Below are 22,278 nucleotides of genomic sequence, written 5' to 3'. Positions count from 1 at the left end.
CATTCTTGACTGAGAAGAATTCATGTATACGGTAAAGGACTAAGCAACTGCGAGAAGCCTGCGCCGATCGAAGGCGCGAGAAAATTCACAGTTTGATTCCTCCCCACTTGACAGCACAGCCATTTATAATCTTATTGGGGATTGCGTACTTTTCATCCCCCATGCAGGGGCAGACCTCAGTGCACGTTAAACCTACGTTTTCACACGTCAGTTTTCTCGCATCTGCGAGGCATGTTGGCACCGGCCCTTTGGGCATCAGAACTTGTCCATCCATGGCCGACTGGTGATAATATCCGGTCGACGGATCATTATCTTTGACGGATCCAAACTGATAGTTTCATCGGCTTGCATTGTGCAAAGCTTGAACTAATTACATCATTTGATGCTATGTACACACGTAAAATCAACTGCAAAGATGCAATACTTTTCTTCTTTTATTAAAGAATGTTTATGTAATACTTAGAAGTGATACTTAACAATTTAAAAAAGTTTCTGCCAAAAAGATACCAACAGTCCAGAAATATAGTGAAATACAAATGGCTTGAAAGATGGGGTATTATCTTCCCTTAATCTAATACCACTATCATCCTTTTTTCCATTTGACATGAAAACGAGGCTGAATGAACAAAAAATTTATCGGCTAAGCCGTGAGTTTTTTGGATAGAAACTGGACAAAGTTGAAGGACAAAAGTTTCTTTTGTCTGAAAAAGGAACATTTGACACGCCCGGCAGAATTCATAAAAAGACTTTGAAGATTCTATTTCGGGTAGAATAAAGATGATTAGACACGTCTCATAAGAGGACGGTATTTGTCGTGTCGTTTCCCACAAAAACGGCAGTGCTCTTGTTACAATTGTCTTTTGAAAAGACTAAGGAGATATAGGAGTTTCTTTGTAGTTTTGTTTTGTGTGTTTCTTAAAATCTATTTGGTTGCAACTTTAAGCCTCGTTTTCATGTTAAAGTCATTTTCACTGTTTTCGACTTTTAGAAACAGGTAGACTACAGGTATCACTTAAAACCTATACAACAATTTGAAACCACGAACGAGCTAGCTAAAAAGAGGGCACTTTAGTCACTTTAATCTATCAATCCATCGTGAAAGCTTTTCTGTTCTCTGGGTTGAGGAAATCGCTGACAGTTTCACATGCATCTTTGCAAATCTTATTTGTTGCATCATTGTGCGACGGTCACAGCCTGAATGGCACTGTACAGCAGTAGTAGTAGACAGTGAAAACGTCCGATGTAACTTTATAATAATGATTAGATTAATGATACGATAATTTATTACTTTGTATTGCGCAAATTAACCAAAACATGATCAAATGCGTATCATTCTTAAGCTACAAAAACTAAAGCTGACTAAAAATATATAGTAGTACAGCACGGTATTTTTGCTATATGAATGGTTACAGTTAACTAGATTTTTGATCTTGAAATAAAAGCCTTCAAACTGAATTCCACTCTCATCGTTCTTGGTATTAGCCGGTCTCGTACTATGAATCGACTTTTCCTCGATCTGCATGATCAGACCCACTTTCAAAATGCATGTATCAACTTGGTTTAGTGCTTGTATCCGCGTTGCTGAACTGAGCCGGTTTGCTTAATTTCAAATCACAACTTGGGCTGAGTTTAAAGTTTGTTTGCGCGCCTGCTGGCGACATTTTCATGAGCTGCTGATACTGATTATTTTTTTACAATAAAATAACTTTTTCGGGGACTAAAAATCCTGAGCTAGGGTGTTTACAAATCAAAAGGGGCGCTTCAAGAAAATATAGGAATTAAAGGATCTTTTTTCTACGCTACTATAACTTTTTCATTCTGATAAAAAGTAGAAATATACAATCGTCCTCTTAGAGTACATTTTTCCTCAGTCTTGAACAGTTTATGCACTGTAATTTGTAATACTCAGGATGTTTTGAAACAAAGACTTATGGAGCGTCACTATCAACGGTTCCATTGCTATCGAGAGTCCTCAAATGGTTAAGAAGATCAGTTATGGTGTCCGCTTGTTGACTTCTGAAAGAATACACGGAACGGTTTGTCGTCACAGCCAAAACAGGATCCAGATACATTCCTTTCCTACAAAAGGGTAAATGAATTTACTTTAAGGTAAAGCTCTTGAAAACAACAAAAGCTGCATTGAAATTTTACTTGCAAAAGCAGTAAGTAGAACAACTTATCCTACTGATTTAGCCTGGCGGGGTCAGTTCCTAAATTTCTCTGAGTGATTATTGCACGACAGTATTAGAGTGTCTATTAACTGCTAAGAGAAATCAGTAGAAGCATAGAACGATATGTAACTGTTGCACCAGCCATCAAGCAGGAAAGGGGCTGTAATTACCCTACTAGACCTTAAAAAGCTTTAACCATCGGATTCATGAGAACGTTTACACCATAAATGTTGCACTCTTAGTTTGCTTTGTTGCGTTAAGTGAAATATATAGGAAGACTAAAAAATATTCAGAATTATCACTCGAATAAAACATACCTCACACTCTCAACTTTGTTTATCTGAGAAAAGTCGAGGCCAAGAACAGGTGGAGCTTTAATATCCTCCTTCGGTAGAACAAGAAGTCCACTTGAATTGATAGCAAGATTAATGGCGATTTTAGGAAGCTTTGGCCCCGATGACACAAAACCATCAAACATTCTTGAGAATTCATTAAACCAGCTGGTTGCTGCGTATATCACAATGTCGTGTTTGACGAATTCTCCATCAGCTCTTTCGTTCACGCGTGGACTCTATAGAAAAGGAAGAATATATATTTGAGAAGTTTAATGTTCCGTGTTACTGGGGATCACAGTGTTGCACGAGCTTTAGAAACTGAGCTACAAAAGTAATTAAGGACAGGTTCCTAAGTTGTCTACAGGTCTATTCTGCACTTAAAAGGGCACAAGAGAAATGTTACAGTCGACTCCCGATAACTCGAACCTTCAAGGGAAATCGAAAAAAGTTCGAGTTATCGGGAGTTCGAAGAAAATAGCCGATAGTAAGGTAAAAAACAGTTTTTACTGTACAGTGAACATTTTAATCACATTTAATTGTAGAAATGTCAAGTGAAAATTAAAAGATACTTCTAGATTATAAATCAGAACGTAACGTAACAAAACATGGCCTAAATAGAGCATGCGTTTTACTGTTTTGAGAAGTAAAGTTGCTTCACGTTAACCTGTGACAATCAACATCTACCTCCCCTAGTAAACTATACTCCTACAACACGTCAATAGGAAATCCAAAATTCAATGTTTCGGACGCCAGGAGACGGCTTTTTTTCCCGACTTTTTAAGGGCTCAAAACTTTGTTCGATTTATCGAGGGTAAAATTATTAAAGAAAGTGACCTGAGGGGAAACTAAAATTCGTTCGAGTTAGCGGGAGTTCGAGTTATCGAGGGTTCGAGTTACCGAGGGTAAAATTACAGTAACTGTATGATGGAAATCCAGAGGAAATCGATTTTGGTTCCAGTTAGCGTGAGGTTCGAGTTAGCGGGGGTTCGAGTTATCCGAAGTCGACTGTACTTAAGGTATAACCCAGTCCAACAGTCACAGCATTCGAATGAATAATGGATGAATGCCTTGATTTCTAACGTCAGCGCTAGGGGTTTCATGTAAAATTAAAGAAAATTATGGCTGCTATCGAACACTTTCATTGTACATTAGAGAACGCATTATATTGGAAAGTTATAACCAAAACAAAAAGGAATTTTCGGTATTTCATTCATTACCTTTTTCTTAAGAGTGACGCTGGCTCTTACGCTCTGGTTGATTTTATTATTATTATGTCGCAGTATAAAACTTTGGAATGTTGTCCACATTATGAGTAGTATAGGGCGCATAACGTGACCTACAACACTTGAGAAGCAGAGTATACTTGGAAGTAAAAAAAGGTCAGTACGAAACCCTAATACGATCCTAATATACATAATGATATGAATCTCTCTACTTAAAAAGCCAATTTAGAATATTATTAAATTCTTATACTCTGTAAAACCTACGCAAAGACAGAAGCCTATTTAGAAAATTAGTCAGTTTTTATACTTTCATTATCTCTTATATACCTAAACGAGGCCATCATAATGTGGTTATCTCTACTAAAAGCATATTTAGAATAATATCAAACTCTAATACTCTAAAAAATTTAGGTGAAAACATCAGGAAACTTGTGTTTCTAGATTTCTAGAGAAAAAAAAAACCCCTAAAAACTGGAGCCCTTAGCGCCCTAACTTAGTATTTATCTTAAATGTTCTGGCTATGTTTAAAGTGTTTGAGATGACCGACTTCTGCATCCGCTCAAGTACGCTCCGTGCTCTCGCTCCAAGTAGCTTCCTCACCGACTTCTCTAGGTGTTTAGAGTAACCACCCACACGTCAATTATTACGTTGTACTGTTCATCCCTGTAACCAATGTATCTCTGCTTCAGCTCCCACATCATGGGCCCATACTTGAGTGTCTTTTCCTCATCTTATTATTAAATTATTATTATTATTATTTATTTATTTATTCACAGAATTTTCCTAGAGAGGAACGCGGCGGTCATCCATATGGCCATGACCGTAACAAAAACAACACGGGCAGCGATCTTTTTGACAAAAAAATAAGTCTTCTCAGCCATTGCCTGGAATTTCGAACAAAATATACACCCGTTAACTGCCTCTAAGCTGATGAGGTGGGATGAATCAGACGATTACCGGCCAAAAACTTTCTTTAATTTTTGAAGTATCCAAGGTTTTTATTTGTCGAAAATTTGTTCAGTTGGCTCTTGGTACAATCTACAGAGGTGAATTCAGTTTCAGTTATTCCTTTTTTTCGACAAGCGAAAAATATATGCCACTTATTTATCGTGATTCATTTGCTAGTTTTATTTGCTTGTTTGGTAAATAAACGAGTACATTGTCAAAAATAGCTTTAAACGGATAAGAAGAAAAAACATATTTACATTTCAATCATGTGCCTGAAATAGTTTTTAAAAAGTCGATTACTCACTGAAAAGACAGTGATCATTTGCATGGACAAATTTATTAGTAGTATTATTAATAATACAACTAATAATTATGTTTTAAAAATCCAATTCAACTTAAAAAGGTTGGGTTTTGTTTAACTTTCCTAGAGATGCAAGGTGTTATAGCAATAAATTAAAACGTAATTAGAGAACGACTGGTCGCACCTCTATATCTTATATAGATATTGGAAGGATCTTTTTGAGAGCTCACCTTATAAAATGATTCTATGACGTTGTTAAAAAGCTCATCCCCTTTTTTACTATCAAGGACAAACTGTGGCACAGATTCTTTAATCAATTTTCGTAGGACGTCTTCTTCCATCTCGGGACCATTTTCGATGTAGTATCGTTTAGCTATTATGTCAAACAGATCTTCTTCCTACCAAAAAAGAAAGAAAAGAAAAAGAAAAGTGAAAAATGAGGTTCAAAAAGGTGATGTCCTATCCAGCATGTGATTTTTCATAATAATGATGATGATAACAACAACAATAATAATATTAAGGGAATTATTTTTTGTTTGTCTTATCCAGTTTACCTGGCTGCATACATATTCTCCAGTTAGTATCCCACCGATAATCTGGTGGTAAATCAAATTTGTGGCCACCCTATCGTTGTTTGGATTAATCACAGGCTCAAACAAATCTTTACGCAGGTAAAAGCCCCAGACGTCGGGATCATCTCTATCTTTTGTCCTTGCGTACTGCTCGGCTAAAGACGCGGCATCGAGTACACTTTCAGAACCACAGCCCCAGTTAGCCACCTGCAACACAGCAAAAGCCCTTAAAGAAGATATCCATTTTAGGAAAATTTTGAAGACATTAATTAGCGAAATGCCTACTTCATTTAAAACTGTCTCTTATTTTTCATCGTAGTATGTGAGATGAATGATAGGCTTGTTTATCGTTTTCTTCACAGAAACAAACAATCCATACCGTTTCGTCAAAAAACCGTAATGATTGCGTGACTATGAGCATTGATTTAGTTAAAGTTTAAAGGGATTATGTTTAAGAACGTTGATTGACATTGATTCTATACATTGATTTAAAAGCATTAGGTTATTGTTTTTCAAACCATTTTTTTTTCAGTAATCGAAGTGAGAATGAAGTTTATAGTCTGTTTATAAATCCGCTTACCTGAAAAATGTTTAAAGAATCTGCTAACCTGTAAAGTAAGACTGTTATAACGACCAGCCACAGAAGTAAGTTTACATCGAAGTTTTCTGAATTTAGCTACAATATTAAGACTCGATTTGTGTTTGTTCTGATTGCGAATTATAGATAATTAATGCATTTCTTTAGATGGAATAATTATTAAAGCTTGGCTTGATATTATGCGGTTTGTGGTGATCATTTGAACTGACCAGTTCCAAGGGAAACACATACTAATATTCCCCCTTGATAATTGACACCTTACGTCTGATGAGGACCAGTAGCGACAAGTCAAAAACCACGACGGGTAAAAAAATAGTGTACACGTGTGACAAACGATAAACTAGCCTTTCATGCCTGTTTTTTTGAGAAAGTTATAAATTCCAAATTTAATCTAGAGTCCTGAAAAAAAAACAAAAACAAAAACAAAACAAAACAAAACAACAACAACAACAACGACTACTTTGTTTCTATTAGTGTCAATGTATTTGCAGATATAATATTTAAGTACAATTTAATGTCCCTTACTGAGGGGGACATTGGGGATTTGCGGTGTTGCGGTGTTAGGCATTTTTTCATGCGGTGTTGCGGTGAACAAAATCTCAGCTTGCGGTGTTGCGGTGTTCTTAAACCTCACGGTGTGCGATGTTTGCGTCTTAAAGTCTGCGGTGTTCGGTGAAACGAAGTTATCTGCGGTGTCGCAGTTTCCATTTTGAAGCTTGTCAGTTCTAAATTTAGCCTCCATCATGTTTGATTTGAAATAAAATACACTCTAAGGGTCCTCTAATACTCTCTAGTTAATATTAAATACGCTGCCCGTCACCAATCCTAAGCCTGTTTTTCATTTATATTAAGTAACTTGATAAGCAACGTGACCTTCGCGACCAGGATCGCCACATGTACGTCCGTCAGGCAAGATGAGCGAAAACCTTGCGACTGACGCAGCTGATCCTGTCGATCCTGAATGCGTAGTTCATTGCGTAGCTTTTTTTTTACGAGGAGGGCAAAGGTGGAGAAGACTATAGGTGGAAAAACAAATTTCGATGCTCCATAAACAAAGAGGAAAAGAGACTCGCGAAGTTTGTAGAATGCATTTGGTAAGTAACACGCATTGTCTCTGTATCTGAATGTCGTAGCTAGTCTTAACTGTATAAGGTCGTACGGAGGTCAATCTGATATCTGTCTAAACCCACTCCAAGGTCGTTCGATCTTCTGGGACCTTTAAGACGCTGTTTGGATCACTATTTGACCTATTTTTGTCTACTTTCTCAAATGGGTCAAATAGCTATTGATATCAAGCGCGTGAACGGGCCGCGGGAGACTAGGGGGGAGGGACAAGGGGGAGGGGTAAGGTGTATTTTTTTTTTGTTTAAAAAAGAAATAACAGAGGAAAAAAAAATAAAGAAAGAATAAAATTTCAAGGCAACGTGGTAGCGCGAAAACTTGTTTTGGCTAGAATAAATGAGTCGCGGGCTGTTCTGGGTTTGAAAATTAAAGATATTCGATATATGACCTATACAGGGACGTGCCGCTGGTTTATGTAATTTGGCCTCTCTGCCCTGAACAGGATCTGAATAGAGTATATAATTCAAGCAAGTGTGTCCTAAACAGGGTGTGGAAACGTCTCAGAAAGGGCATAGCAAAACACTATCGTCGGGTATTTTGAAGCAATACAAATGGAGAGGTTCGTCCTTCAGGTTAGCAGGTCATCAATCAACACGAAATCCACGAAATCATTTTCAGGACCAGATATAAGCCCTATGTGGCCGGGCGGTCAAGTAGCGGCTCGGGGTATTTGTTTGAGCCTTCAGATACGTCAAATACTACGTACTTTTCCTATTTCCCCCACTACTAGCACAACTGGCCGCCATCTTGGATTTGAGCGTGACTACAACTACCATACTGCCTTTCGGGCGTGTTACGTCATCATGCATACGGTCTATTGCCTGAGTACCCATAGTTAAAAGGTTTCAAAGCCTGAAACTTAAATATTCAAGAAAGGAGACTGGGAGTATTTTTCTGTGACAATGTTCATTAATTTCAGGACAAGCGACTCCCCGGAAATATTCTTGTAGCACGAGGCAGCGGTAATTTTCCGCTCAAGTTCATAGATCTTCTAGGATTCTAGAGTCAAAGTGTACGTAACAACCAAGATCGAAAGGCACAGGCGGAGTAACTACAGCTTTGGCCCCGTTATGTGTTGTTTCAGAGATTTTCTTAAGGTCAAAGGCAAAATCTTGAAAGCTTTATCTTGTACTGACGCTAAAATCATTAGACTGAAAATAGATATTGCGGTGACGGTGATCCAGCGACTTTTCTTGCGGTGATGCGGTGTTCGGCAAAATTTTTTGCGGTGTTGCGGTGTTCAGACCCCCCCTATGTCCCCCTCCTTACTGGAGACGAACTGGGACCCTATTTCAATGTCAGTTCTGAAATAGACACCGGTAGCAGTACGAGAGAAACTTTTACCTTTTAAGACTTTTAACCCAGTTGATCTTTTTTCACCATTAAAACATATAGCGGTGTTGTTTCCCCTATTGTAAATTAGTTCACTTAAGCAGGGATATCAGTCTTGTGAACGATCTTGCTCGATCGCTACATTGTTTGTGGGCATGTCTTGTAGTTAGCTTTTTTGATTCAGCATGACCCGTATGACGTAGTTTTCGATTTTGTTCTACTCGCTCACCCTGTCACTTGGATACTGAATCACATCGCCAGAAGATTGTTTCACATGGTAGAAAAAAGAAAGGTCGCCTCAGCCCCTTATTCTTTGTGGAAACACTCTATGCGCTTTACAGTGTTTTCCAATCACATCAGTCTCTGTCGTTGTGAATGAGGGATCTCTTTTGGTAAACATGGATTTTCTCTATTTATATTTGTTTACAGTGCATCGCTTTACCGCCTAAGCCAACCCTGTTGAGACTTTTAAATTAGCAAAAACTTACTTGCTCCAAGGCTGCAATGTAGATAGAAAATCCAAAAATACTCTTCATTCCAATTTCTTTCTTAACTAGCTTACAGAGTTCTTTACAAGTTGTGGCAGGATCTACTTCAAATTTCTTAATTGAGCCATCCATAAATGTGACTGGTATGATGGGCTGGGATTGAGTTTTGACCGCCTGATAATAAAAAAGGATGAACAATTAACTGACTATTAAACAGAAATACGTATCTCATGATAACAGCACAAGAATATTTCTAGCGGAGCTATAAAGTAAAGTAATCCGGATCCCGGACTGATCCGGGAAATTTTTGCTTTTGGAATGTAGAATTTGGGAAATGTATTTGTTGTGGACCCGAATCCGGAATTCAGAATCCCGCTAACGATTGGAATCCGGCATCCAAGTTCCGCTGACAACGAATCCTGGATTCTAGCACCTGGAATCTGGAATTCAGAGCGTGGAGCGGACTGTCTTAGATTACCTTACATGGGGCTGGCGAAACATAATAACATTATAGCATTTTCAAACTCAAAACACGAAAAATAAAATTTCTTTCATGCCACTCAAAAAAATAGATAAATAACTGGCTTCCTCTTTAAGGGATTTAGTCTTCCAACTGCCCTTATTTGACACTGACTTTGCTCGAGGAATCATCCCATGATTTTACGCAGCGCTTTTCCCAACAAAAAGACAAATAAACAAACAAAAGGTCTTTGAATCCTTAGGATATGACTTACAATTATGGGTTATTTATGAATCCAGTCCCAGTGTCTTTTATTTTTCTTTTATAAAATTGTCATTGAATATAGAGAGACATACCTCAAGTTCCACTGCTGACGGCGGTTGCCTTCGGCAATCGATTTGGAGAGTTCGTTGAAGAATTTTGTAGCAATATTCCCCAAAATCACCGGGACCCTGCTTCAAGAAGCTTCGTATGTAATTTAACAACTGCAGATTGAAGTCGATTATAGAGAAGGGATTAAATAACTGAGGATCTTACACTAAACATGAAATGTGGAAAAGGCTCATTACCTCTTGCCCACAATGTTGCGCCCGTTTTCACGAGGCTTAAGCGGGTTACACAAAATGTACAAGTGGAAAAAGCGGATAAATGAAGCAACAGACTACTCGAAAAATTAAAAATTAAAGAAATTCTTATTAGCGAGAACAGGCCTTTAATTAATAATTTTAGCCTTGAAATTACCTTTCTTTCTTTTCTTAAAACCAACATAATTTTGATATGAAACGATCTCAGTCAAATAAATTATTATAAAAATAAAACAAAAGCCGTAAACACCAGAGAAACTTGAGTGGTCTTGAGTAAAACTCATAGAAAACGGTATTTAGGGTGTTGTGATTTTTTTTACCAATGGGCCTTCAAGTTAAGAGAATCGAGAACAGAATTTCTCATCTGCCCAAGATCAGCAGTTTTATGGCATTACTTTTTTTTAAGTGACAGGAGTGCTCTAATGATCGATTATTACATTCTAACCAAGAGAGGATAAAGGGGACAGAGAGGGCATCCCCCATACACACCCTATTCCATAGGTAATTCGTCTCGATTTATTTTTAAGACCACAGATCCCAAGGGGGATTAGAAAACAGTCAATCACATAGCGCGAATGTGTTCCGCGTGGATGACCCACGCTCAGAGCCACGCGCCCTTCACGAATTGACGCAGAACAAAATGGCGGAAGATGCGGAGAGCGATATTGCTATTCGTTTTGTCCACGAAAACGACTAAAGAGAGATTTCTGCTAGAGCTGTGTCAGCGAAATGGAAATTAAAAAAGAATCACCCTTCCTCTCTTGTATAGAACTAGCAGTACAGCAGGAAAATCCGTAACACACTGAATATTCTCTAAGGATTATTTATAATTTACAGTTCGAAGAGAGCAATTTCTGGTTTGATATTTACTCTTTTATTAGTCTTTTATTATTCAACAAAAATAACACTTGGCGTCCTACTTGCTTTATTGTACAAACATAGTTGATTGAGTGGAATGGTTATGAAACCCGTCGGGCTCCTTTGTTATATGTTTTTGTGGACCTGAAAGTGCACAACGTTCAAAAGAATTCCTATCATTTTGATTGTATTGACTAATAAAAACGTTGCATTAATTTATTCCGTAACAATTTGCCAACAGAAAACAAAGGATTGTGCACTTTCAGGGTACTTCCAACATAGACTGCAGCACTGTTGTTTTTATCATTGATGTTTGCCGCTTTTCATAAGCAGTCTCCTCTAATAAGTATGGTACAAACGACCGGTTTCAATAGACCGGCGAAATTTCTCATTTTATTAAAGCACTGAGGTTACTTCGAGTTAAACTCATTCCACGGGTTTTCAAAGAGTCTAGTTTTCCCAGGTGAGCGCCGACTCATTTCGCGCCAATATTCAGGAATGATCTCGATCTCTTTACGCTTTCATTGCCATTTGCCCGACATGTTTTGCGCAGCGTTTAGTCATGCAAAACCTCCACGAAACATCCACGCAGCGCGCGAGGTAACTTTATCCCGATTCTAAAAATAACTCGAGACGAATTACCTATGGAATAGGGTGTGTATGGGGGATGCCTTCTCTGTCCCCTTTATCCTCTCTTGATCCTAACCGCACCTCGTCTGATGGTGGAAAAACACCAATACAGAGAGCCAGTAAGATCCACCCTCTTGAATAACTTGTTTGGGAAAGGTTGTTAATAAGCTGGCGGCATATTTGGCAATATATTTCATCCCTGTCAATCAAAAAAAGGGAGAACGCCATTTAAGTATACGGATAAACCACGATACGTACGAGGCAATTAACAATTAACTGTGTTCTACTGTACTTTTGGCTGTTTTTTTTTTTTTTGACCAGCCTGTTTCGTATCATTTCTCCAAGTGCATTATATGAAACTTTATTTGTAAGGTTTATCGATACGACAGTAATATTAAAAATTATTTAGTCTGACTTATTTCCCTGAGCTTCTATTTCCATGATAATTCTTATAACTTGAATTTTAAGTAAATAAAAACAGTTTCGCATTTCGATTGTACTTAAAAGTGCAATAAATGCAATATACTATATGGTTATAGTTACCTTAAACTCGATCTTCGAATTCCAAAACTGGTAATGAACCAAATTTTCTCCAAGTTTGTTGTTGGTTGATTCATTAAGGACAGTGATGGAACATCATATGACATCATAGAAGCCGACAAGTTGGCCTAAAACAATGTTAATTTAATAACAGCTGTAAAAAGCAAACGGCAGGACGCTAATTGATTCTCTAGTTTCTTCGTTATTAAATTGGAAATGTCTAATATGCTTATACCAGAAAAACGAACAGAAATGGTTGAACTTAACTGATTCACCTTATTCTTGGGTCAAAGCCTGCAGAAAGCCCAAAGGCCCATAGACCCCATAGTAGCCCCCAAGCGACAGACGATCATCGGTTGCTGGAACGTGAGGACCATGGCGGAGATAACACGGGCAAGGCAAGTAGCTAAGGCGATGAAAGAGTATGGGATTGAAGTGCTAGGGATAAGTGAGACCAGGTGGAAAGGGACGGGATCAAGTAACACTGCAAGAGTGGAGAGAAGGTGGTGTATGTGGGAAATGATGAGGTACAACAAGGAGGAGTAGCCATAATGATGAGTGCTGGGCAAAAGGAGTCTCGATGGAATGGACGCCAATTAGCAAAAGGATTATTACAGCACAATTCTACTCAAAGTACAAAAAAATGTTGGTGGTACAAGCATATGCACCAACAAATGAGGCGATGGATGAGGAAAAGGATGAATTCTACAACCAGCTGCAGGACACTGTTTCAAGCTGCAACAAAAAAAATATATGATTGTGGTGATGGGAGATTTGAATGCTAAGGTAGGCAACAACAACACCAATAGAGAGGAGGTTATGGGGAAGTTTGGCGTTGGTGTTATGAATGACAATGGAGGGAGGTTATATCAACGACGTCTGTAGTGCAAATGGGTTAATCATATCTTGAACAATCTTCCCTCATAAAGACATCCATAGGCTCACCTGGAGGCCACCAGATGGACCATGTTCTAGTGAATGGAAACATGAGAACATCTATATTAGACACCATAGTAATGAGAGGAGCAGACGTATACAGTGACAATTACCTTGTGAAAACAAGGATACGTCTTAAGTTGGCAAGAGCTGAGGGGAGGAAGAACGTAAGGCAAAGGTTTGACGTAAGTAAACTGTAAAGTGAAGAGATGAGGAGGAGGTACAACATTGCGGTGAGGAATAGGTTTGAAGCTTTAGGAGACATAAATGATCCGGAGGAAGAACACGATATGATTTCGGCAACATACAGAGATGCAGCAAAGAAAGTCTTGGGGAGGTAAAAGAAACTTAGTAGGCCATGGATAGGACGCAAAACATGACAAAAGATCAAGGAGAGGAAAGAGGCAAATTGAAACTGGAGGGTGCAAGATCGGAACGACTGAAACAGAGATGGAGGGAGAAGTGTAATGCGGAGAACAACGAAGTGAAACGGAGTCAAGGGAGGATAAGAGAAATTGGTTATAGAGAAGAGGGCTGCAGCAGCGGAAAAGGCCACTCAGAATGATAGGAGCAAGGAGCTATACAGCATTACTACGTCGATAACTGGAGAAAGGCGGAAACAAGAAATAGGTGTTAAGGACAAACAAGGTGTGCTTAGGACTGAAACAAGAGAAAGACTGCAGAGATGGGTGGAGCACTTTAGTGAAATATTTAACAGAGATGACCCAACGAATCCTGTGGAAGAGGATGAGATAGTAGAATTGGAAGAGATTGAGGAAATGGATCTAGGAAGATGGCGACAATAAGAGGTCAAGGATGCGTTGAAGAGGACAAAGCCAGGGAAAGCGGCTAGAGTAGAGAAGGTGTGTGCGGAATTGTTGAGAGCTGACATGGAAAACACTGCAAGTAGGCTGACTAGTTGTTACAACAGGCTTTGGGAAACTGAGCAGTGGCCAAAAGTGTGGAAGAAGGGAGCTTTTTGTTAAGGTATTCAAGAAAGGAGATTTGCGCGAAAGCAACAACTGGAGAGGAGTGACATTACTACCTGTCATTAGCAAGATATTCTTTAGGATGCTGTTGGAGCGGATCAAGAAGGCGTAGACAAGAAACGTCGAAAGGAGCAGGCTGGGTTTCGACCCAAGAGAAGTACAACTGAACATATATTTATACTTAGAAGCATCTTAGAACAGGCAAATGAGTGGAGGGCGGGTCTGTATGCACACTTTGTAGACTTTGAAAAAGCCTTTGACTCTGTACACAGAGATAGCCTATCTATATCGTGAGAAGTTATGGGATAGCAGACAAGATGGTGAGAGTGATAGCGGGCATATACGCGGGCTTTGGGTGCGCAGTTGTGGACGGGAATGTGACATCTGACTGGTTTATGATCAAGTCTGGAGGAAAACAGGGGTGCTTGATGTCGGGATTCCGGTCCTACTCTATGGCTGGGGAAACTTGGAAGATCACCAAGAGCGATGAACGGAAGACCAAAAACTACTTAAAGAAGGACAGTCGAGAAAGAACGAAACAAAGGTGGGTGGAAGAGCTGGGAAGTAGCCAAAGTGGTCGCACAAGACAGAAAGTGTTGGTCAGACAGTGTGGAGGCCTTATGCGATGAGACTTGATGATGATGATACACCTTATTCTAAAGCTTCCGCAAATTTTGCTGTTCTTTTGTCTTAACGTAATTGGCTTAAGGCGCATTGTTTGAAGATAAACTTTCTTTTGAATTCTAAGGTGCAATCCGAGGCAACGGGTCTAACTAAGATAAACATAAAAGAACGCATTGTAGTCATTTTGGAATAAGGTGTGGTCTATTGACCTACAATAGTTTGTACACAGGCTAGGGTTTTTACTTTACTTTAATACTATTGTTTTTATTTTTATACTACCTTTTTAGAGATAATCTTCCTCTTGAAAGTGGAACCGGAAGAATATGCTTTCATGTTCGATATTTTCATCTCACTTTCTCCTGAATTCTATTGAAGGATAAATTAGATGCTGTTTTATTACTCACATTTAAATCTTATCGCGATTATATGCAACCTGCACCTCAGAAAATGAAATTAAGGAAACACCCAATGGATCTCAACTCTGTTTTTGCCATATCATCCTACTTATTTACGTCCAACTTTAGGCTCTGATCTCCAAAACCGTTTGGTCGCCAACTTTGTATTGTTGCAATGTAATGTAAACGGTTTTTGGGCGCCTACTCCAGTTTTTCAGGTTTTTTGGATTGACATCCCAGTCTGCGTCAGTAAGCTAATCAGACCGCCATTATTGTGTTATGTTTCCATAGCTTGTCTGAGTTCTTTATAGCACAAGATCATTTCACTAAGATTATTCTAATTGCTTCTAACCAAAGAGTTTAGCGTACTGAAGCTTTCAGATAACTTGTGGAAAGCTTTTTCTTAAAATAAATGAGGCGCCTAGCAGCTCTAAGAGCTGCTAAAGAGGTGTCCAATGAAGTAAGAGTTTTTAAAATGGTGCTAGGCTACTGAAATCTGACACCAAATCATGCGTGAAATGTGACCTGATTTGCTTCTTCGATGACTTTTGGTTCTGGTATATCCCGCATGAATCTCAATATAGCGACGGAAATAGCACATGAAGCCTAAAATGAGACGAAATGAAAATAAAGTAAAGATTCTGGAAAAAATAATCCTCGGAGACCCAACGGCAGTATACGAGTAGGGTCGAGACAACTGACTGCGCGTGAAAGCACGGGAGGAAGAGCCCTAATTCACGTCCGCTCGTGCTTGAAAACGTTTTGTTCCGACCCGACCGACTACCCCTGGATCTCCAGGAAGGAGTAATAGATAAGATTTTAACAAAACATAAGATAGGAACCGTTTCCGTCTTTAAGCCTGCAAAGATCAACCCATAGGTCACAAAAACTGCCGCTGATTCCGGTTCTAAAACGAACTATGTTTGCTTGGTGTAGGCGTGCTTCCTTTGATATTTTACAGGTTGTGTGGTTGATTATGAAATTATATTTATCACTGACATGATACTGAAAGCAAGAAATCTTACCATTCGATCATCGTCATTGTCACAGCTCAGTAAAGGTGCTGACAGAGGCGCACTTGCAAACTTGCAGGCTTCTCCATTTTGAAATTTAATCTCAGCAAAAGTTAGGAAATCAAACTTAGACAGATCTTCAGGCTCTGACAGGCTTCTCTTTGTAAAAGATAGAAAAAGAGAACCAAAAGTTTGTCAACATTGTTCAAAATTAGTAAACGACACTTGTTACTATTACGTAGTACCCTGAAATCCACCAAATCTAAATCTAGTGAAAGGCTTTGCTCTCGATGAGTCGAGAGTCTTCCTTAGCTAAGTAGATAGAACGCATCCTCGTAGCTTTGGAAATCCTATCACAGACTTTTTGTGTCTCGAGCTCATGACATGGGCTTAAATGTCTACCATTCTCCTTTATTATTTCACCAAAATTATCGGGATTTTGAAAGAAAAAAAAACGATGTGTTTGATCTGTGCTGTTCTGATCTATAGTGCTATCCTAGGGCGAGACCAAAAAAAAACTTCATGCCTGGACTATTGCAAGTAATTCTTCACTGTTTGCTGTAACCCAGGAATTTCTGCCGATCGATTAGCTTTTGTAATTTGTATTTCTTCTTCTAACGCGAGTCTAAACTTATGTCATATTTTTGCTAACGAAGGTACCAGCCGGTTCTTCTATTTGTATATTGAACAACGGTAATCAGTTGTAAATTATTGTACCGTGAGATGTCGTAGCTAGATATCTTAAGGAAAAATGTACACCACGTTTTTTGTATACATTTGGTATAAATAGAACTTTCGATTTGCCCCTTATGGAACTTTATTGACTCTAACCAGAATGATTTTTTCAATGCGACGATTCTCTTTTCAGTTGAGTAAGTCGTTAGGAAATACGCTTTCGATTATTAAAGCTCTAAGACGTGAAAAAAAAGTATTGATAAACTTTCTTTGAAACTTTCGCAAAATATGATTATGAAAAGGATGGAATATTTGAATGCGGGGTTTTAATGTCGTTCTGGACATAGGAAAATGCATGCCACAATTTAAAATTCTTTTTCTCTAAAGGAATCAAGCAAATAACATTTCAGTTTACGCTTTTTCACGTTCATTAAATTGAAAGCCTTCTCTAACCTGATATAACCTTATAACCCTATAAAGGCCTCTTATATACACACAATATGAATACGGCCTATTCATGTGACTCCACATGAATAGACCTATTCTGACCAGCATTGTCCATCTGCCTTATAAAGCAATAATCAGTGTCAAAGAGAATTGCGAAATCCCCTTTTCATCAACTGTACTAACAGCGTGGGAAAATCACTCGAATTTGCCAAAAAAGCTTTTTAATGTCTCATAGTAACATATAGAGACGGAGACATTAAAAAAGGCAAGAAACATCTAACAAATTTATTGATAAAAATTATTACATGAAAAAAAACTTATAAAACAAAATAAAAATAATGTAGATTCTCTTTTTAAAATGTTAAAAACCACCACGTGAAAACGATTATTAACCTTTCCTCTTCTTGTACTCTCCAGGATTTCGAACCTTTCAGGCATATTTAGAATATTGCCAAAAATGACTGTCGGTTAGTTAAAAAGCTACGATCAAGGGAGAGGAAGTCTGCCCTTATGAGGATAAAGTTTCTTCTCTGTTGGCAACCTTTTTGCAAGTCTTTGTTCGCCATCTATTTTTATGCAAATAAAGACAGGATTTGCTACAAATATAAACAAATAAATCATTTCAGAAAATGTTTATTCGTTAAGCTGATGGCGATTGTTTATCGCCCCAAAACACTTAGGTTTGCAGAAAAACACCATGTATTAATGAAAGCCTGTTATATACTAACCAGGCGGTGTGCGTCACGACCCACAAAGGTTCATGGGTAAAACTGTTACTGTGCCTCATTTCAATCGTGACACGGTCGAGTTCGCATCTCGTAAGAGAAGTGAATCAAACCCAGGGATCAAAACACTGCTGCCTTTTCCGAAAATCATTACGGAAGAGAGCGATTTCGAGGATTTTCAAGATCTCATAGTGGCCTTAGATGCTTGCTATTGGCTTCATAAGGCAATTTCAAGAAGTTTATCGCGGTTCGGAGACGATCGTGCGATCTAGCCGACTTTGAGCGGCGACTAATTTCCTGCTTCTCATAAGATTTTATGTACTGTTTGGTTTATATGTATGTTTTTATCTCATAGTGAAAGAGATCTGTAGTTCATATCTGGATTTGCTTAACTAAAAAAAATTCGTCCATTAGAAGTGCATATATATTTGATGGACTTTGTTACCGGCAAAGCAGGGGGAGCGCGTGCAAACAGCTAGGTGAGAAATCGTCTGTCATAACAATTTTATTTTCATCGACAAGTTTATATTATTTTGAAATCCTGCCCGTTTGAAAGCCTTATGCGCAAATAAATCTTCTATCAGGCAAGGAGAAAACAGACCGAAAGAGCCGAACATACAACCGCAGAAATAAACAGTAAAATAAACCACGATCTTGATCTTGTCAGTGCGGTCATTGAAGTGAGCGCAGTATATCGATTTTGTTATAAAGTAAAACCTAACCTCACAGTTTTAAAATCCTGTATGATGTTGTCTGGATCTTCGATAATGGTTTTGTGTTTTGGTAGAGAATTATAACAATTTATTCCCTCACATAACTTTACACGAAGATTTGCATACACGTAGCACACACCGCATGCAAATTATTTTAAACTCACGCTTTCAGTTTCCGCACTGGGTTATGAAAAATGTTTTGTTTCCAAAGGTTAATACAATATTCAAACTTATTTACCTTTTGTGGTTTAAAATAGAACCAACTCTTCCTGGATTTGGCGTTACTCGCTTTAAGTCGGCATCCGCTTCGGCATGTTTTCTCAGTCCGTTTCCCGGGAGTTGTGCCACTTGGCTGAGAGATGTCTTAATTCCAAGACACTTTCAACGGCTCATAACGGGAAAACTAACAGGGGTAGACCCGGGTAGACCCCGAAATTTGCAAAGAAGATAGGTTGAAGTAACAAGATGGCCAAAATAATTCGATAAAACCGCTAACAGTAACCAGCAATAAATCCAAGAAGAACGGCAAAAACAACACTCAAATCATCATGGCGGCCTGCACATGACTGAGCAATTCAAACTTGTCACAAACGCTCAAGAAAGCAAAATATTTAAAAGTAACGCAACTGCTATCAAGATAAAGTGTTCCAACAATTTTCCACGGCGGTATAGTGTCGAAATTACCAACACAAGCTTGGAATAAAGCGAAAATTTCAACACATATACCTCTGAAAACAGCTCTTTCCGAGCGCGAAAATCACTCTACAAATGACGCATTCTGATTGGTCGAATCTCGTGACGCACACCGTCTGTATACTAACATAACCTCTTTGGGCTGGTTAATTTTGATTTTAACCATGCAAAAGAGAGCAAAATTGACTCGCACATCTATGTACACTGTTTGCTGTTAACAGCATCAGAATGACCAGACTAGAACCAAGTTTGTGTACTTTAAGTAACAACTTACAGAATTAGATCTGAGTGTCTTTAACCGAGGTCTATATAAGTTAGACTATATTTATAAATAACATTCTACATGACATTTACTTTTACTTATATTAGTTGTTCTATATACATGTATACGTTTATAGACATACATTGTATTTAGGTAAGGTACATATCAAGCATAATAAACATGTTTAAATCGAGTCTATTCAGGATGGCATACCCGCGTTTGCAATTCCATGGACATTGTCTCTCTCCGGTTTTGAAGCGCTTATCTTTTGGCGAGAATACTGAAATTTCAAGAAGGTAAAGAATTCCAAATTTCTATATTTGCATTGTACAAAATCAAAACATCGCAACAGGGAGGTATTAAACATCAACATGTCATCTACAACTTCCAATTCAGGTTAAGCCCACAAAATATTATATTTGCGGGCCAAACTAAATGATATACCATCTAATATCTATACTGCATTTTTAAATCTTTAAGCAACTGAGATTTAGTTCAGGTTTTAGTAGTCACATGATCTGTAAGCTCAAGTCTTGATCCAGTTAAAACGTCCCTTATTCCTTATCCTACTGTTAAATTTGAATATTCTTTGATTTCAACCATGAATTAGTTGGTCAGTTAAGTTCGTAATTATTGCATCTGAACGAAGGAAGCGATTCATAATGATGTCCGTAAAAGGTTCACTTTTCATTTCGGCGGAATAAAAATATATACACCCTCAGCAGACATTTCTCTTTCTCGACAGATGCGGAAGATTGACGTACAACGGTTGATTCGTGTGACTGTCAAGGGTGAAAAACATACTTACCTGCGGGTGTAAGGATGTTAAGTTTAAGCCAGGTTTATCACATAAGCGATTTTGGTCTTAGGCGATAGTGTAAACGGTAAACCTGTCGCGACGACAATAATCATCTAAGTTTCATGAAACAGATCACGAAAGCCGAGCGTATCATTTATGTGGTCCAGCAATCATGCAGAACCTTTCATTTTTAACTGCAACAATAGTGCATGATAATTAGTCATTGTAAACCAAAAATTCCTTAAAGCCAACAACAATTGCTCAATGTAGCAAAATATGCTACGTTATCCTTGCCCCGACATATCCCACCCGGACCACAAAAAAGGAAACTGTATTTTGACTTTGCAACCGGATGTACTGCCAAATATTACTTACTTACCCTCGTTGCTACAAAGAGAGAAATCTTGCATTACGAAGGTCGTCCTAAAAAGTGGATTCAGTAACACAAGGAATTAAAATACTCTTACAAACAACGCATTAAGACTCAAATAAGTTTTGACAGTAGCCTTTTTTCGAATTTACACGCTTTTCGTTGGTAAGGCCAACTTGTGAAGGGAAAAGCCATATCCGAATGAGCACGAAACTGTTCCTAAGTATACATTGGTAAAGATGCATGCATGAACTGATTAAGGAGCACAATAGGGATATACGGCTTTCAAGAGCTCAAACCCTTAATCGTTTCTGAAAACGCCTAGAAGACCGGGCATTATCCGCTTTGGGACGAGGATAAGTTTATTGACCGAGACCCTCACTGGTACTCTTGGAGGGCTAAAGAGGCTATTCACAAAGAGACTTAACCCTAACAACATCAACATTATCTATTGAATTGAGATCTGTACCACTGCGGACCGCCGGGGGAACAGTTTCGTCCTCTAATGATACCAACGATGCCTCGGATTATAGATTCCACCAAAAATTTATGAGGTTTGTTATCCACCGAGTTCTTTATAATTCTTCACATCATACAAAAGCCCAATTCAATAATTGTTATTCATTATTTTTATTCGAAATATTTTTAAGTTCTTAACGAGCTTACTCTCTGGTAGGCTAGTTCAAAAACTTGTTTCTATATGCTTTTTTTTCTTGTAGATAACAACCATCGAGAAATATATGTATTCCTGCATTTCCTTTCAGTTTACATCAGAAATTAAATTCAGCTATTTCGTCTTTGGATAACAGTGAACGTTACTTTTTTGTTCACTCTTGCCGAAGCACTAAAAAAGAGGAAAATTAAATAGCGTTCACAATGTGTTAATGACGAATATTTGCCATTTAAAAGTAAGAAAACACATCAATAGTCCGATTTAATGCCTCCTTCAAGAACTTCGACGTCAATATCAACATTCTTAACGTCACATGGCACTGTTCTTGTCCTAGAGCCTTTAAGACAAACCAACGCAGATCTCAAGAGTGCGAATGAGGTTCTGGTTTATTTATTTATTTATTTAGCTTCCCCTAACTAGAATACAATCGTTATACATGAATACATAAAAAATATTAGGCAGGGAGCTAACCAGTTACAGTGGATCCCTCGCTAATTAAAAAACAAAACAATCGTTGAAAAAAATAATAATAACTAAAGCTACTGATATATAAACAAGAAAATCAAACGGAAACAAAACAGAAGTTCAAATTGCTAGAAGCAGCACGTCGGCGGGCATAGTAGAGTCCTCGCCATGTTGCACCTGGGCCAGATTGTTCTCCAGGTTCTGATGTCGTCAACGTTGTACAGGTCCAACGCCTTATTGTAATATTGAAGTAGTGAACGCTTACGTAAATGAGGCTAGAGAGATGTGACTTGTGCGTAACTCAGCGGGCAGAACATTCCATGCACGGCACACGCGT

At 38.3% G+C, this 22,278-nt stretch overlaps 1 protein-coding gene across 1 annotated transcript; it reads right to left on the bottom strand.

The window, feature by feature from the left end:
- Positions 1 to 435: 435 nt before the first annotated feature.
- Positions 436 to 20,594, bottom strand: LOC140951107 (myosin-VIIa-like). Its single transcript, XM_073400324.1, has 13 exons — positions 20,443 to 20,594; positions 19,848 to 19,914; positions 16,132 to 16,278; positions 15,632 to 15,712; positions 14,988 to 15,077; positions 12,166 to 12,290; positions 11,704 to 11,821; positions 9,907 to 10,035; positions 9,091 to 9,264; positions 5,533 to 5,757; positions 5,209 to 5,376; positions 2,489 to 2,742; positions 436 to 2,079 (listed from the first exon to the last, which is right to left on the bottom strand). The coding sequence occupies exons 2-13, from the start codon at positions 19,869 to 19,871 to the stop codon at positions 1,929 to 1,931; spliced, it is 1,686 nt and encodes a 561-aa protein (XP_073256425.1). The 5' UTR covers positions 19,872 to 19,914; positions 20,443 to 20,594; the 3' UTR covers positions 436 to 1,928.
- Between the last annotated feature and the right edge of the window lie 1,684 nt (positions 20,595 to 22,278).

This window comes from Porites lutea, chromosome 10 (assembly GCF_958299795.1).
Source record: "Porites lutea chromosome 10, jaPorLute2.1, whole genome shotgun sequence".
Lineage (NCBI taxonomy): Eukaryota > Metazoa > Cnidaria > Anthozoa > Scleractinia > Poritidae > Porites > Porites lutea.
The sequence above is the reverse complement of the archived record's forward strand: the minus strand, read 5'-3'. Positions and strand labels throughout refer to the sequence as shown.

What these genes read in the sequence shown, in the direction of transcription:
- LOC140951107 (XM_073400324.1), bottom strand. Translation starts at nt 19,871, where the DNA reads ATGTCCATGGAATTGCAAACGCGG. An exon ending in ACATTGCAGCCTTGGAGCAA is followed by an intron (nt 5,758 to 9,090) that starts GTAAGTTTTTGC and finishes GCTGTGTTGCAG; the next exon opens with GTGGCTAACTGGGGCTGTGG. An exon ending in AACAAAGTTGAGAGTGTGAG is followed by an intron (nt 2,080 to 2,488) that starts GTATGTTTTATT and finishes ACCCTTTTGTAG; the next exon opens with GAAAGGAATGTATCTGGATC.